This window comes from Labrus mixtus, chromosome 5 (assembly GCF_963584025.1).
Source record: "Labrus mixtus chromosome 5, fLabMix1.1, whole genome shotgun sequence".
NCBI classification, from domain to species: Eukaryota; Metazoa; Chordata; class Actinopteri; order Labriformes; family Labridae; genus Labrus; species Labrus mixtus.
In genome coordinates, this window is record NC_083616.1 from 9,731,062 (window position 1) to 9,748,294 (window position 17,233).

Genomic DNA, 17,233 nt, shown 5'->3' on the forward strand with positions numbered 1-17,233 from the left:
CTTAAAACAAACAAAAAGACAATTTTTAATCGTTAAAAAAATCTGAGGAAAAGCTCTCTTCAGACATCTGGTTTACTAATTAATGTCAAAACAAAAATGTACTTAGTTTGCACACTTACAGCTTATTATTTCATAAAGGTTTTATGCATTAGTTACTATTTAATAGTCCAGTTAAACAATCTTGTGTTTAAGGCCACGATGGCTTTTTCATAATGGGGTATAATCTTAGAGAGAAAAGGGGTATTCCTGGCTTTAACAGAGAGACATTTTGTGCTGCATTTCTTATTCCCTAGCTCCCTCTGGAGGGTCAGAGCTGCACATACATCGGACACTTCCCCAGATGATGTTATGTTACACCATGGATTCCATGCATGCCAGCAGCACATTCAATGAACACCAATTGAATAACAAGTGGTTCAACACACAGTAAATACAACTGAGGATTAAAGTATGTTTGAGTTTCCCTTTTTCACATTCAAATGCTTAGAGCTGGATCATTTCAGACAAAATACACACTCAAAACAAAAAGGTTTTTGAGACACAAATGACAAATCAGAGCCAAATCAGCGTCTTTATTTTACAAACGCATTTTTCTATTGACATTTTTTCATAATAAAAAAGCAATTTACAAGCTTAAGAACCAAAATGAAGCAGCACAGAATGATTATGAGTAAAATATATAATTTGAATAAATATATTTTATTTCATGCTATAAAATAAATTCATAAATGGCAATAGATACAACATCAGCTCTAGCTAGCTTCATTTACTTCATAGTTGTACAAAACAGTAGAGTTCTGAGGTTCACAGTTGGGTTGTGAGGTTGTGTGTAGAGTGGACAAAACAGGAGTTGGGGCATTTCTGCTGTCATGTTTTCGGTTCGGGTTCTCCGGTACTCCTCGAGCTTCAGCTCCGTGGAAAATATGGGCTCATTGACACCTTGAGGCAGAATGTTTGGGAACCACTGACTGAGGATTGTTTCCCCACCTGAAGAGAAGTGCACAATTATACTACGGACATGAACTTGTATGTCCAATGAGACCACTTTTAACACTATATACCCTGAGTTCTAAGTTTTTTTTTTTTGCCTTGTCACCAAATACATATGAGCCAGAGACGTTATAGTGCAGAGTTTAGAGTTGTAAAAGGAGAAGCAACAACAGTAAGACTGAAAACTTCCCCTTTGATCATGAACAACTACAACTACAGTCTCACTGCACAAGGAGCCGAAGGGAACCCTAAACCTTAAACATGACAACCTTCCCCCAAACATTGGCTAAGCAGCCCAAAATCCCTTTCATTCTTTGACACAGCTGGAGGTGCAACTCTGAACAGTGCCACTGAGTTGGATGACTGAACCATACGCTCAGTTCTTATGTTGCAGTGTACTGAAACCACTGTTTTTTTTTTTAATTGAGCTTTAAATACACCAGTGAGCATTAACGCTGTTGTTCTTTTGAGTGTAATTTTCTGGAGAGGAAGTCAACCTGTCCAAAATATTTTTAAAAAAAAACCTATATTAAATTGTCTTGGTCTTACTTCAATTCAACAGCTCCCTGACATTCAGTTTGTTTGATAAACGACAGGCCAATATTTCAATAGGCATGATGATCCCAATAGACCGCTTTTAAAAAGGTTATTGCTTTTTTTTTTTTTTAATCATACACAGTGGACAGAAACTGACAGAAAAGCTATGGAAGACTTAAGATTTTTTTCTAAGCCTGTATCAGTGTTTGTAAACTACCTGAAGTGAGTTTATTATAAAAAAAGAATAGGACGAGCTGCAATTCAAAAAGTAGTCCGACAGCCTTCCCTGTAAACACTTCATTTTGATTACTTGTGGCCCATAATGCATCTCCTGTTCCTCTCTGAGGTGTGGAACAAAGAGTTGACAAAGAGTCAATTCGAGTGTTTGTGTGTGTGTGTGTGTGTGTGTGTCAAGTTCAGTTGGTTCTGCAAGTGTGTACTATCTCATATGTAACTATAGTACATGAAAAGCATTAAACAATTACCCCTCCATTCACCTATGATGATTACATGGACTTGTTTACTCATTTGATACAAAATAATAATCTGACTAGTCTAAAAGCACCATTTAAGGGGAAAAGGTCCCGACCAAAGTGATTGAGGCCATTATAGCTGAGTCCCTTAAGGGTAAACAAAATGATATAAACAAGACTTCCCGGATGGAATTTGTATTAACTATCAATGAAAAACTGTAAGTGCACAATCGATGACACAAAAACATGAAAACTCAAGTTCAGAAATTATCAATTGCCAAGTTAATACAATTTTGTGGTTGAGCAACGTGCAATTAAGCTACAGTATATGAGGATAAGCTTATTTTTCCACAAATGTTCAGTTTCCTTCTCTGCTAAATACCCAGGCAGCTGTTCCCTTGCCAGATACGGTCAGAGAACAGAGATGAAGTAGATGTGTCGTATGCATCTCCTTCCTTCATTGAAATGCCCCAAACTACAGTGCATTGCTTAGATTGTCCTCAGTCGATAGAGAGGAGGGATACAGTATAGTCTCTGAACAAGGGGCAATGGCTTTTTAGGGAACAAGTCTGCCTCATTTGATTGTAATTGATTGCTACAAAAGCAGTTAAACCTCAAAACCAGTCATCATCTGATAACAAACAACTAATCAAATGTTCAGAAGCACAATGAGGGGCAGCACTTGAGCTTAAAAAAAACTACAAATGGACAGATACAGTATGATTTAATTTCTAATCATTCTTGGCATCACTTTACAACAAATCATGTTGCCATTTTTCACTAAACGGTTTATATTCAATCCGTTAAAAAAAAAGAGAGGCACAGGAATCTAAGTGCCCGATTCTAAATGTAAAGCTTGTGGCAAGGCACTAAGTTAAAGATGCCACTTTTTGTGAAGTTTCTCTCTTTTGATTACATTGGCTTTAGACAATTATAATACCTATTGCACAACTTTGAATTGCTTTTTATGGCTTAATATATGATGCTATTAATGACTTTACTGCTTAATGTCTTCGTAGCAAGTTGTTCAAATTGTATACAAGTGATTGTTATTAGCTAGGAAGCATACATTCCTTTGAAATAGTAATGGATTAGTCCTACATTAAATCAAGAACCTAATCTTCTTAATGAGCATTTCATACAGTCAATAATTAAAAACCACCGATGAGTCTTTGGTGTGAACTCTTGGCACAAAATTGTTGTAGCAGATTGTACCTATTACTCACAAACATCACTGATAATAATGCAAAAAGGTGGTATGTATTTCATACTCCTTCTCTGTCGTTCTCTAGGGCAACCACTATCATAGTAAGATTCAGATGAGCTCGCAACTGAGTTTGTTGAGGTCAGATCGGCTGTCACACCTGTACATCACATCGCTGGCTGACAGAAATCAACATGACTAAGTAAACATTCATTAAAAGGTTACTGTGGAGGTCAACGGACTGTGTGGTTGTGGCAACAAAAGTGTTGTGTGATGAATTCTTGCATAAAAAAAGATAACAAAGAGCTAGCTATACTGATCTTTGCAAAATCCCCCAAAGTTTGGTTTGCTATCTTAACCGCCAATGAGTGAAGATGTTGACCGCACATTCAGTGGTATATAAGGACTGCAATCATGACGTAACCTTAGAAATAAGCAACAAGAAATAATATTCTCCCAGCAAATGCACACAAAGTAGAAAATAATGTGAAAACTGAAATAATCAAACTATGTGTTTTACTTCAATTCAGCACGGACCAGATGGGGCAAAATAAAGTCTTATTGCAGGTGCTCTACTTAAAAAGGCAGCCGACTGGTAAATAAGAAAGGGCCCATCCAGCAAAGCTTGAAAATAGCTTAACATGACAGGATAACCCATCAGGCCTTCTAAGTGCCTTTTATGTATTTATGGTGAAAGTAGATTATTTGAAATCACAATGGAAATAAAACCAAGTCTCTATATATATACTAAAAACACCCCATCCCTGATCCCCATGGTTCAAACAGTATAGATAAAAAAATTATGTTGCCGTAAGCATGACTTGAAGCCATGAGCATTCATGTGGTTGCAGAGTCTCATCAAAGTTCATAACGTTTTGTACTCAGAGAAAGAAAACTGTTGTGATAAAGTACTGACGCTGATACTTCCGCTGCTGCACCAGAATTAAGACAAAAATCTGCACATTTCATTCAATGGGTCAGCACCCAAGATCCCACCAACAAACTCTGCTAAGTGTATCAATACTTTGGATCACCAGCTACAACAAATTAAATTTACCTCTTAGCCTTAATCCAGCTAAAACATGTCTTTGTCAACACCATAGAGTAGGACTGACAAATGAGGAAAACATGTTCCCAGTCTGCTTTTGACCCCAAACCGATAGAGATTAAAGATCACAGATCAAATGTCCCACCATAAAGGGCAGGGCAGAATGAAAGAAAAGGAAACAAACCATAAGCTCTTCAAATGATGGAAGAAAAACCATGTCAGAATGGCTGAGATTCCTTTGTTCTTTCTGTTTGCATATTATTCAGACGTATCCTAAATAGATTTGTGTGAACAGATCTTAAGCTGTTCCTACTGTGCTGAGTTTTCAATGAGTTCTCTTGACTCTGTCAGATGCTGAGTATTAACCTAGAATACTACCTCAGGACAAAAACGGTTTACACACACAGTTATTCAGTAAAAGTCAGAGTATAGAGGAGTACAAATGACTTCACTGTATGGACGTTACTCATCCATCTTATGGATGAAAGCATCTAAAACCACAGCTTGGCCAACAGCGTGAGATATCCAGTAGTGATGAGAAAAGTGTTCTCTAAAACCAAATGTTCTTTGACGGCAAAATCCTTTCTTGTGAGTATACAGGGTCATTTTCTCACTCTATTCTCTGTGGAAAAAAACATAGAAGAAAGCTAGCAAATTTAATGCACTCCTAACTTAGCACCTTCTTAATTTACATTTTAACCTGGCTGACCATGAAACATTTGACAAGGACTTTGTCCCTAATCCATACAATCAGCAAGGAATATTTCCCCTAAGTATCAAGGCTTTGTGTTGAGAGAATAAACTTTACATTGTTTGGCAATAAGATAATGTACAAACAACCAAAAAATGATTTCAAACTGTGAACACTTCTGTGCCTGGTAGGTTCTTGGATATGAGGTAGAACCTGGTGAGTTTCATTTAAGTTAAAATACTGTCTGTTATGAGTATGTAGTTGTATCATGAGGTATTGAACGGATATGTCACACGAAGCTTTGCACTGGCAGAAAAATCATTCCTTGTGAGTAAGTGACCTTCTGTGGCCACATGTGCAAAAACAGGTTAGGTAAAAAGGTGATATGACTAGCATCTTACCAGAGCTTTCACATTATCAATTATTGCAACATGCCTATATAACTCTGTAAATATGTTTTTTAAAAACATGGAAAGATAAAAAGAGAAATCAATCAGGGGGTCTTGATTATTGGGACCTCCGATAAAATAGTAAGGTGTTACTCCCTTTGCTTGAAAGAATCAAATTTCTAAAAAGCACCCATTTGCTCTCTGCATTTAACATCTAACTTTCACAAAACTGACAGAAACCCTTGAAGAAATGTCTATAGTGGAGGGAGCTGATTCGAAAAGCAAAAAAGTCCTTGAAGTTGAGTTAAAATAAACATTTCTTAAAGCTTCCTTAACCTGAAGCAGGACCTAAAAATCACATCTTGATGCTTGCGCCTCCTCTGGACTGCATTTTGAATTCTCCTCCATATCATCGGCTGGTGCCTCTTCTGCATATTGTGCCTCAAAGGCCATCCCCTCAGACGTATCTTCTTGGTCCTTCTGAACTGAGCTTCCCTCCGTCCTCTCTGGAGAGTCCACGTGATTACTGCCCTCTGACACTCCCATGTGCTTCTTCCTCAGGTGCTGGTTAAGGGTGCCCTGAAATGGGAAGCATTTGCCACAGATCTGACAGTGGAAGGGCTTGTTGTCCGTGTGGCCACGGATGTGGTACTCAAGCTGGTCTTTCCTTGTGTACTTCTTGCCGCAGAACTTACAAACGAACGGGGTGATTCCCATGTGCAGGCGCATGTGTCGATCCAGACTCCCCTTCTGGTTGAAGGTCTTTCCACAGTAGATGCAAATGAGTCTCTCATTGTAGGGGTACCACTGGCTCCGCAGGCTTCGCTCTCGCACATCATTCTCCAACCCTGCAGCTCCCACTGCTGATTCGCTGTCATCAGAGCCTGGTTTGATATGACTCAGCACTGCTGCTGGGATGGCCAGGGGGCGCTTTGCCCTGGCTCTCCCACCTCTAAATCCACTGAGGATGGAGCGGGAAGGACTGGAGTTGCTTAGGTTGACAAAGCAAGGGGAGGTCAGCCCTGAGTAAGAATAGGTAGCAGACTGGATGACGGGGCCGTAAGAACCCACACTAACAGCCAATACCTGTTCTCCATCCACCAGCTCTGTATGGTAGCCATCATCGCCGGCTGAGGAGCTATCTGAGTAGGTGGGCCTGTCCGTCTTCTCTATCTTCACTTGCACATCTGTTACTTGCCCATCTTTGCCAATCAGTTCCACCTGCTCCGTTTCTCCCTCCATGGGGGTATCGTGCTCGGAAACACTATCACTGCTGCCTCTGTCTGACTGGCCTTCCTCCAGCTGCCGTCGCCGCCGGCCCAGGCTTTTCCCTGCCAGCTCAAAGCGTGCTTCGTGTGCTGCCTGACTCTGACGGGAGTAGTAAGGGGGGGAGATCTGGGTAGGGTTCACAAAGAGGTTGCTGTCATTGACCCCATTGTGACTGGTCTGCAAGTCGTCCTTCTCTGGGCTGCAGACAGTAACTGGGATGCTGATTTTTGAGTGGATGCTCTCCAGGATTTGGGTACACTTGTCAATGATGGCCTGCATCTGCAGAAAGCTGGCAGCCGTGAGAAAACTGATGATATCCTTAAATCGCAAGGACATGTGACCTGTGTAGCAGAAAGCAAGAAGCTGCTCGAACACCTCAGGGCTTTTGATGACCGAGATGGAAAGGCCACTCATGGTGCTGAGGGCTGTGTGGTCACGAAAGTAGGGTGAACTAGCTGCCAGCACGGCCTTGTGGGCTCGGAAAGGCTGGCCCTGTATGTGAACAATGATGTCACACAGCTTTCCTTGCAGCCGTAGCTCATTGAGCTGAGTCAGAACAGTGTTGCTGAACTCCGGCACATCGAACTCGATGTAGCTGCCGTCGTCCATTTCTTGGATATGTTTCTCCAGTTTGTCGGCGGCCTGAAGTGAAAAGATAAAAAAGACGAAAAAATGAAGATTTGAAACATTGCATTCAAACACAGAAGTTTCTTATTACACCGTTCTAAAATTATTTTACCTTCTTTGTGAGACAAACGATACAATAGCCTTCTTAAGATGAGTATTTAACTCACGCAGTACAGTTAAAAACCATTACTATGCCTCAAGATACCATATTGAATGTCTTACAGCATCACAGCATTTGAAGCTACATTTTAAAATGGCTATAAGCTGCATTTCCAGTCACTCAAGTTTTGTAAATGAATTGGTATTTAAGCAGAAGATGACAATAGGACGCATGCCCTGAATACATATTCAGTTACCATGTAAGATTTTAACTTACTGAACGCAGAGGATTTTATCCATAACACCTATAACTTCTTTATCACTGGTGCTTAAAAACTCAAAATAATTTACAAACCAATATGAATGAATAAGATATATAAAAGGAAATTAATAAATACAGTGTCTGTCACTCATGTATTTGAGAACAGAGTATTTTACAAATGCCTCCCTCCATATTTTTGCTAATCTTTTTAAACTAAATTTGAGTGATTCTAACTAAATTTAATTTTCTTAAACAAAAGTGTTTATTGATGCTTGTTCATTAAAAAAATATTTTAAATATGTTTATATGGGCCACAGCCTAAATAATCTAAAGGTCAGGCTCTATTATTCAGGAAGGCAGAGAAACAATACAGAAGAAAATGCAGTGAACGAATTCAAAACATTTACAATCTCTCTCAAGTCGTACAATACAGTACCAAAACCAAAAGGATTCTAGCATGGGGGACGGGGTCTGAAGCAAAATCTGGCAGCAGAGCAATTTCATAGCAGTTTGCTTACATGACTGTCCATGGTAATGTCTTCAAAAAATTGTGTTGGCACACATAGTAAACATTAAAGCGTCCAACCTTCTGACTATACCAAAGATGAAAGAAAAATAAATGAGATCTGGCTCGCATGAGTGACATTTGGGAACCATACAGGAATGGCCCTGTTCTCATTTCTGTCCAATAAGCATTCTAACACTTCGTTTTTTTTTTACAGCATCAAATGGTTCAAAATGAAGTCTTTTTTTCTCAGAAATCAATCAATCTTTATCTGTACCGCACCAGTTCACACCAAGAGTTTCTCAGACTCGTGTTTACTGTAACAGCTCTTGTAAGTTGGAGATGCACAACATAAACCAGATCCACTGCAAACATTAGAGGGAGTGGCTAATAAGGACAACAATATATTCTAAAGATTCAATTCCATATGGTTCATAAGTCAATTATCATTTTCTATTTATTAAATTATAATGATATATTATTCCTTCATTACAGTCCCTGCTAAACAGGAATTGGAGAGTAAACGTAGGTGAAAGGATTGCTACAGACTGAACACAATGTGTTCAGTCTGTAGCAATGCTGTCTATCGTGAGGCATAACATTTAAAAAGGGGTAACCATAAAGGTGTACATCCTGCGTTTGGCAGGGAAAGAAGAAAATCTGGTTCTCCTTGGAAGGTGAGGATGCACCGAGTTGCTTTGATAGTCTGTTACAAAACCTGAAAGTCTTCTTTGAATAAATATGAATCGGCAAAGAGTGAAGCAAACACAATTGTAACTGCCTGAACGCAGTTCATATTTTCATTCCTACTCATGAGCACAACTGGTAACTGCCTCTCCCTGCTTTAGGATAGTTTATAGAATTACAAGCCAGAACATTCAAGACTTGGCTGCAACACTTTTTGGCAAAATGACAGATCAGTTCCCCCGATGGAAGGCGCTGCTGCACAAGTAATGGTGCACAACCCTTGCACCATAATGCACTGACTTGAGCTGGTTGATAAAATATTAACAGACATAGATCCTGCCTTCTCAGCAGAATCAGTTATAAGACATTTGTGAAAACTGTCAAATCCATTCCTACTGTATGATACTTTAAGTAAAGGCAAATAATTCCATGTTGAAAAATCTGTGTGTCCATCCTCTAGCTTAACCCTCCTCTCTCCTCACCTCATCTGCCCTACTCTCATTTCTCCCAATGCACCTCCTTCTCCCCCCTGCCCCTTGCTAGCGATTCAGCGAGATGTTCTGCGCATTGAGTCCCCGTCAGCACTTTGGGAACGTAAACACTTTCTCCAGTTGCCAAAGCTTGCCAAGACACCTGTCCGACAAAACATATGCTGTCCTCCTGGCGCAGGAGGGGGGAAGATGTTGCAATACACAGCAGCTATAAGAAGGTGTACATTATATCCAATCGACCATTACCAGCCCTCAAATGCAACATGTTCATACACTAAACCATATTAGAGATGGCTGCCAACAGCATGCATACTAAATGGAGCCAAGTTGAAGGGAAGCCAAAGAATGCATTCTTAGCTGTTGAGATGCACATGCTGGGCGAGGGTCACATGCTCAGCTCACGTGGGAAAAACCAAAAATGTTTTAACTCAGCTCAAAAATTCCATCTGCAGCTTATGTTCTCTGCCTAGCAATAAACCTTTTTTGACACAGCCGCTTCATGTAGGTAAAAAGGATGCCGAGTACATTGTGATATCCTTGCAGACTATAATGTCAGCATAACTCTGTTGTAAAGACATCACCTTATGCCTCCAAACCTTTGCCATGTCAATCAAATAAAAGGAAAAAAACAAGGAAAATCTAAGTCAGCAAGCGAGCATCGAATGTTTTTTTCAACATCAGCAGCATTTCACTTCCAGTGAAAAAACAGCTCATGGGGCAGACTGGACTCAGAGCGAAAATGCTTCACAAGCGAAGGTCTGGAGAGCAATTTAACACATATAATAAAAATAAGACCAACAGACTATTTCTAACATTGAAAGGTTTTATGTGAGGACCTTTAGGAATGAGAGAATAAAATTTTTTGTAAAAACGAGGCTTATTGGGATCTCAGTATGCAAGGCTAAATATTGTATGCTTAGCCCTTGGGTGTGTTCTTGGAGTGGATAACTGGAAACTAGAAAATGCTCATATTTTATCTCTGCCTACTCATGTGATTATCAGATGAACAGCAATGGCAGACTACAACGATTTGAGCCCCTCCCTTCTATCTTTAACTATTCAAAGAACATATTAATTCTCAAAAATTCCATTTGTAAAATAAAAGGAATACAATTACACAGTCTTGTGTAGTGACGTACGCTTGCTATGATCACACAGTGAATTTCTTCCTGGAGCCGCTCAAGGCTAGAAGACTGCACAACTAAATCGTGGGGGTATGATTCAGAATTTTAATGCAGAAAAAAAGAGCTTCCTATAACCAACAACTATACTGCTAGCAAGGACAAAGGCAATCAGAGGAGAGTCAACTCAAGGAAACGTTGTCCAACATCAACCATGGCAAATTCACCAAATCTCACATCCAACTATGACATTCTTTAAATGACCAGCGCTGATTATAATTAATTTTGACTGCCTAATAGTCAAGTAAAAAAAAAGTATAACTGAGGCAGCCATTGTATGTAGCTGACATTTATAAAAATAAAAAAAAACACTTTCCCAGAGCACAAACAACAGTCATCCTATGCAAATACTTAATATCGCAGTAAGTCAGTTGGGTGATCAGAACATGTAATGCTATTTGCTAATTGAGTAGGGCTTGGTAACTGTTTCAACTGAGAGAAAAAAAAACAATTACCTATGACAATTCATTTCTGAATTTCCAGATTGTCAGGACAAACCTCACAGAGTCCTGTTTTCACCAGTCGTTACTGTATGTGCCAAACATCTCTATGCCTTGCGTTGCACAATCCCTAATTCCAGCTGGCAGTTTAAACCAATTCAGTTTTACTGCTTATCCCAAACAGGACTGGGGCTAAAAGAAATAGGGTGGAATGGGTGCAAAGCCATAATGCCCGCTCATGCAAAAGTCGTAATTTGTTTGGCTCCACTCTGTTCTTGGCATGCCTTGTAGTTGTACCGTTTATACCGTCTCTGGTGCAATTGTCTAGGAATAGGGCATGGTATTGGTTTCACACTGGGCTTTGAACGCAGCATATTGGAAATTTCAGAAGAATTGGATGCAACAGAAATAGAAGTAAACACAGTCCCTGTTGACCTAGGTGAACCCAGCTGTACAGAATAACTTACCATGTCTGCACTTTATCCTCACCTGTCATAACATTATTTTACAGCTACATTAGTTGCAACCAGGAACATTAGTGACTACTTTTTTTCTTTTAGTTTAGAGAATTAAATATTGTTTCATAGGTTTGTTTCTGACACATGGAGTACAAACAGGCTTGACGCTATTAAACACAATAGCTGTGAAATAGTGTTAATCTTGATACACACTTGGTACTCATGAGGAGTCCCGTGTATGGATGTAGGCTGTGTGCTGTCGCTACATACATACAGTGCAGGTACATTAGAGACCGAAGGTGTCACAAACTTTACTCCTAACCCTTCCTTTAGTGAAGTTAGCTCCCGATGTGAAGCACTAGTAAGTGGGGAAGCTATCGTTAACGCTGACTTTGCTGTCACCAGCATTTAAGTGTGATGTCTCCTCCAACTCTCATTTCTAAAGTTACCAACCTCAGTCAGAAATGAATCTATTCATGGGGCCGAACCACCCAGCAGCATACAACCACTAGCTAGCTAGCCCTATTAGCTATCCAAGAGCCCGGTCATTTCTTAGAGAAAAAAAAATGTGTTAACATCCCACTGACTTGCTTCTTTCACACATAATGGATTGTTTCACGCTTTGGCCACGCTTTGTTCAGCTGAATAAACGCATGACAACGCTGTATGTCCTGGGAGATAAGTTTGAACGTCGACAGCGGGTGTAAACTATGTCGGCTGTCAGTTCAAGTGGCTACAATGTTAGCTTCATTATGCTAACATTTAGCACTAGCTCGATGAAAACCAGTGCTAAGTGGCGGCTAGCAACTCGCTAGCATGTAGTTGCTACGTTCGCAGGCAATTATCCTCCATTACTACCAAGGTAAGAGAAACGACGCTCCCAAATTGCAAACACATTATTGTCTCAATCACAACACGAAAAAACTGACTCCTCCAAACTCACCGTCTTGCAGATTAACATTGAACCTTGTCCATTCCCCTCAGTACTTCGCTAACACTACAGCCAGGCCTCCCCCCCTCTCCAGTCCAGATGTGTCAGACAGTTGCTGCTGCAATTTTGCATCAACAGGAAGTGTTCTTTTGGCTCTTTGCATTCATTCTATCAGTGTGTTTTGCAGCAGCCCCTCCCTTGCTCATGTCAGATGTGTACTGAGACATCATGTTCTTATTATAAGACATAATGGAGAACATATAGATGAACACAAATGTAAAGTGTCCTGCGGTTGTTTTAAAAAAGAAAAGCTTTACTCAAGCTCTTATCTAGCCACAGACATCCTGACAGTAACTTGTGATCAGTCTGGTTTTGCTTTAACTTTTTATCACTGCGGAAAAATTGTGATTGCACATTTTAGTAAAGGTTATTTATTCGGATGTTAAAATGTTTGAGGAAAAAAATTGTAACACTATAGTTCCTTAAAATAAATGTTTGATGATACTGGTTTATAACTTTCCAACTATGCAACTTCCACCCCCCTAACAAAAACCCAGCACACCACCAGCACAACATAAATAGGCTACATAAAATAAATAGCCTATTAAACGTTTTATATGTGTTGTAAAAATCGGAAAATTGGCAACATTAACATGGCTAGCGTTATAGATACCGATTGTGTTTCTTATTTCTTTAACTTAATCAGCCTACTAACTAAGTCATTAGGTTATCACCAACAGAACAGCAGAAACGAGCTGCTGCAGTCTGCACGCCATAAATAGCCTGTGTAACCCCACTGGGGTTAGACTGAGTAGTCAGTACAACAACTTCTGAGGCATTTGTCAACTCTGAACAAAGATTTGTATGGAACATTTTTTGTTAAGATATTCAGGACCTATTACTAGTTTCTTTTAACAGTGTTTGCTTTGAGTCGCATTATCTTTTTGATGTATTCTAATGATTCCAGACAATTCTGTAGAGATACCACAAGGGGGCGCCACAGACTAAATTGATGATGAGATGGGAACATCTTATTCCTCCCTACCAGTGAAATACACAACTGGCAAGGCCAACTAGTTGTTAAACCAATTAAATGACATTATGAAAGGGTAGAAAAACATTAAACCTTTAAAATAAGTTTATTTATTTATTCATCACATGAATAGGCTTACTTGCTTATGTCAGTTTCCGGACTCAATTATTATCTCTGGTTATCTGCATCCAATAAAAATACAAAAAACTAACCACAGATATTGTTGTAAGTGTAACGCCATAAAGTATGTTAAGACAACAGAACTTGAATTTAGCTTTCTAATGTTTGGCAGTCACCCAATGCAGACAACAAGGTTTGTTTACTTTGGATTATAAAAGCTGCTTGCAAACACTTTACTGTTTATGATGTATTTGATTAATAACGTTATAGAGTGTTTGTTTTTCAGTTGATAAAAAAGTAGACAGGTAAACTCTTGTCTGCTGTCTGCTAGGAATGAATGTGTGCTGTGTGTGTTTCTTTTTTTTTTTTTTTAACAGGGTGTGAGTGACAGGTTGGCAGCTCAGGTGAATTTCTGACCTAATCTGTGTGCAGGTGGGTGATCAGCAGGGAGAAAGGAATCGCTTTGTCATTGCACGTGCTTCTTGTTTAACAAATCACTCCTCTATTCTCAACCTTTTTTGGAGGGTTGGGGGGGGGGGGGGGGGGGGTGATGCACAACTGAAGGTGCAGCCAAGGTATGGTGATTAGAGATGGTTTTGTTGGCCTGCAGGAATGATCATGGTATTGATAACATTTCAAACAAAGTCATAATCAAAGGGTTTCCTGTTGGAGTTGTAATCTTTTCTGAAATGAGGCTTTGTTAGCTCAGTGTCATTTGGTTGACCAGGAATTATTTGGTGGTGGGCTAATGGGGGCTGCTTCTGATTGGTGCAGAGCCAGGGATCGTATAGGGGGCTCCAGGTGGTGTGGCCTGGGGCTCTGATGTGCTGCTCCTTTTTAATCCCAGATGACATTGCAAAATCCCCAAACCCTGTGCCCCTGTATAAGACTGTATAGGAGCAGAGACCAGATGATTTGTTTAAAGAGCTCATATCATGTATCAAACCGAGGGAATAAGGAGCTCCACTGTTGTATGTTAAGCCCGGGACCATAGATTATGTTAAATATGAAAGATAAGATTTCTGTCTTGAAAGGAAGGTTTGTGTGATTCTGGATGTATTATCTGGTGAATAGCAATACATGTTTGATTTTGTTAAATCATTTTGATCTATCAGTTACTGTGTTAGTTACAATCATTTAAAAACTCTAATTTCTTAGCTTCTTCTGGAATATCTCATGTTCCCCATTTGTTTCAGTTTCAAAAGCTATGATTAAAATCTGCCGTAATCAACAAATACCACTCTAATCACAGTTTTTTTTTCTTCTGTAATGTTAAATAAGTAGCCTAAATTTTAAGCTTAACATGAATACCACATTGTTTTTATGTGTGCCAAGAGTCCCAGAATACCTTGGCTGTCAGTGTGGTGGGGAACAATGGTCCCCCAGTGCTCCTGTCCAGAAATAGTCTATAGCTCACTGATGGAGAACATATTTCCCAATAGCAGGTGTCTGAGTCAGTCAGTGCCTGATCCTCAGCAGGACTGTAAATGAAAGGGCCAGCTCGTGCAGGTGCGGGAGCACCTCTTTGGCCCTCTCAGGTTTCTCCTTGATGGAGAAGCTTTTCTGGAAGAATGAACAAGAGAAATATTGACATTAAAGTGTTTATTACTACTCAGAATCATATCAACCCTTTAAGTATATATCTACATATATATACATCAGACTTCTTTTTTCTCTGAGACTAATGCCACCAACAGCTTTCTAATTTATATAACTGACTGACAGACTTTTATTAAAATGCGTGTTCTTGTTTTACACCACATAAGATATTTATTTGTACTTGTCCATGCTCTGTATCAGACCAAGAGTAGAAGCAACATGACTCTGAATTCTTTAAAAATGTACTATACTAAAGTGAACACAGCATAAGCTTATGGAATATTTATATGCCTTAATGTAAGTCAGTTTGACATATCTTTATTTCAATTTAAGAATCAGCTGGACTCCAACCGAAGACATCTCAGACCATGAAAGCAGAGAGAGTTTTAGCAGTAAGTACAATAATCAGTTGCATTGCAGGGATAATGAGCTCTCAGATGTGTCATATATTTGCCTGAAAAATTAAGCCAATTTGTGGAAATGGTGGCCTGGGGTTGGGGGAATACAGAGTGGCTTGTAAAGATGAGTGATATCTGGCACAGCATGAAGAGAATGAGAGGTGTGCTGCCTGGTGCTTAGCTCAAATGAAAGCTCTGATTAGTGGAGCAAAGATCAAAATGACAGAGCGGTGGAGGCTTCAGCTGGGCCTTTGTTATTGATAAGTCTGTCATCTCTGCTGATATTGGAGCAGTAATGGCAGCCGATGATTAGGCCACTCCTGAGCTATTAACTACATTTCTTATCCTTTTACTGGGGCCCAAGAGAGCCTGTTTGAGAGACAAAGGAGTCCTTTATGAAGCCGGCTTCTTAAACGGCATCCACCTGACCTAAAAGGCACAACTGTTACTGTCTTTCTGCGCGGCCAAAGGAGCCGGGGACGAGATACATGTCAGAGGTTGCAGTGTGCTGCTGTTTGAAATGAAGGGGTTATGAGTGAGTAAGCTGCTGAAAGACGGCCGCAGCGAAATTACAGAAAATTGGCTGTTTTGTCAACATTTCATCAGAAGATTTACAGAAAGCTGACCCCGACCCTTTCTCTCCCCCTCTTTCACGAGGCTAAGGAGATTGAGAGGGACGGAATTGACTGACAAACAAATCTCTTCTTTATTTCTTTCTCGCTTTCTCTTTCCCTCTTTCGGCGGGATAGTCAGTATGATCTCCTTTTAATGATCCTAAGTGGCTGAAATTACATATCCTCAACACATATTGTTGAGGTAGTTTCAGTGTAAATGCAGGGCACACATGGGCATAAAGAGTACTCATCACAATGTTTTAGCTCTCCAATTAAAATAAAATATGGCAATCAGTCTGTACAATTATAGGCTACAACAGTGTACATAGATCCTGCAGTTTCAGTATTTAGCTGTGTATATAAACGTCAAGTATAAAGGCTTATGGCAATAACCGTGCATGACCTCGGATGATGGGTTTTATGTAAGTTGGCGTGTTAGTTTGTAGATCAGTAATTCCCGGCCAGGGGTACTGGAAGTCCAGGGGGGTGTTCTTCAACAGGTGCAAAGGATTACATGTGAAGATTGTGGAAAAGCTCAGCTAATGTGCGGGGAAACAAGAAATCAATTCAATTTGATTGAAAATATTTTGCAAGTGAACAGAGAGGCATAACAGCTAATGTGATGGATAAAATGTTAGACGCTCAGGAGATATGAAATGAAATGTGAAAATACTGAGCAAAAAGATGAAGATGAAAAATAGAGCGTCCAAAGTAATGAGTCGACATTTAGATGGTGAAAATATAGGCTGGGGTACGCTCATAAGTGTTAACAGTTAACTGATAAGCTAAAAAAAAAAATCTGGCTAATAGAAAGTGCTAAAAGGTCAGAAAAACATTTTGAGGGATAAATAGATCATTTAAAATAGACTAATGGACAACTGACGAAAACAGGTTAAAGTAATGGATAACAGTTCGTAATAAATAGCTTGAAGTATCAAATGATCGGAAATTTAAAGCACAAAAGTTACAATACAACAGATCAAATATAAATGGATGAATGTTTAAAGATAGCTAGCCTGGAGTAGGCTAAATGATACATGGTTAAAGCAGTTAGCTCAAAGTCATTCATAAAAGCTTTAAAGTACTAACTAAGTGGACGGTAAGAATAGAGAGCTTTCATAAAAGTTACATTTTACTGCTTTAACTGATGAAGGTGTTAGCTTTTTGGTAAACTTTAAGCAATAGTT

General features: G+C 39.5%; 1 protein-coding gene across 1 annotated transcript; it reads right to left on the bottom strand.

Annotated features, from left to right (window-relative positions):
* Positions 1-557: 557 nt before the first annotated feature.
* On the bottom strand, positions 558-12,454 carry zbtb34 (zinc finger and BTB domain containing 34). Its single transcript, XM_061037674.1, has 2 exons — positions 12,295-12,454; positions 558-7,243 (listed from the first exon to the last, which is right to left on the bottom strand). Exons 1-2 carry the CDS (start codon positions 12,310-12,312, stop codon positions 5,681-5,683), a joined length of 1,581 nt encoding a protein of 526 aa, XP_060893657.1. The 5' UTR covers positions 12,313-12,454; the 3' UTR covers positions 558-5,680.
* Between the last annotated feature and the right edge of the window lie 4,779 nt (positions 12,455-17,233).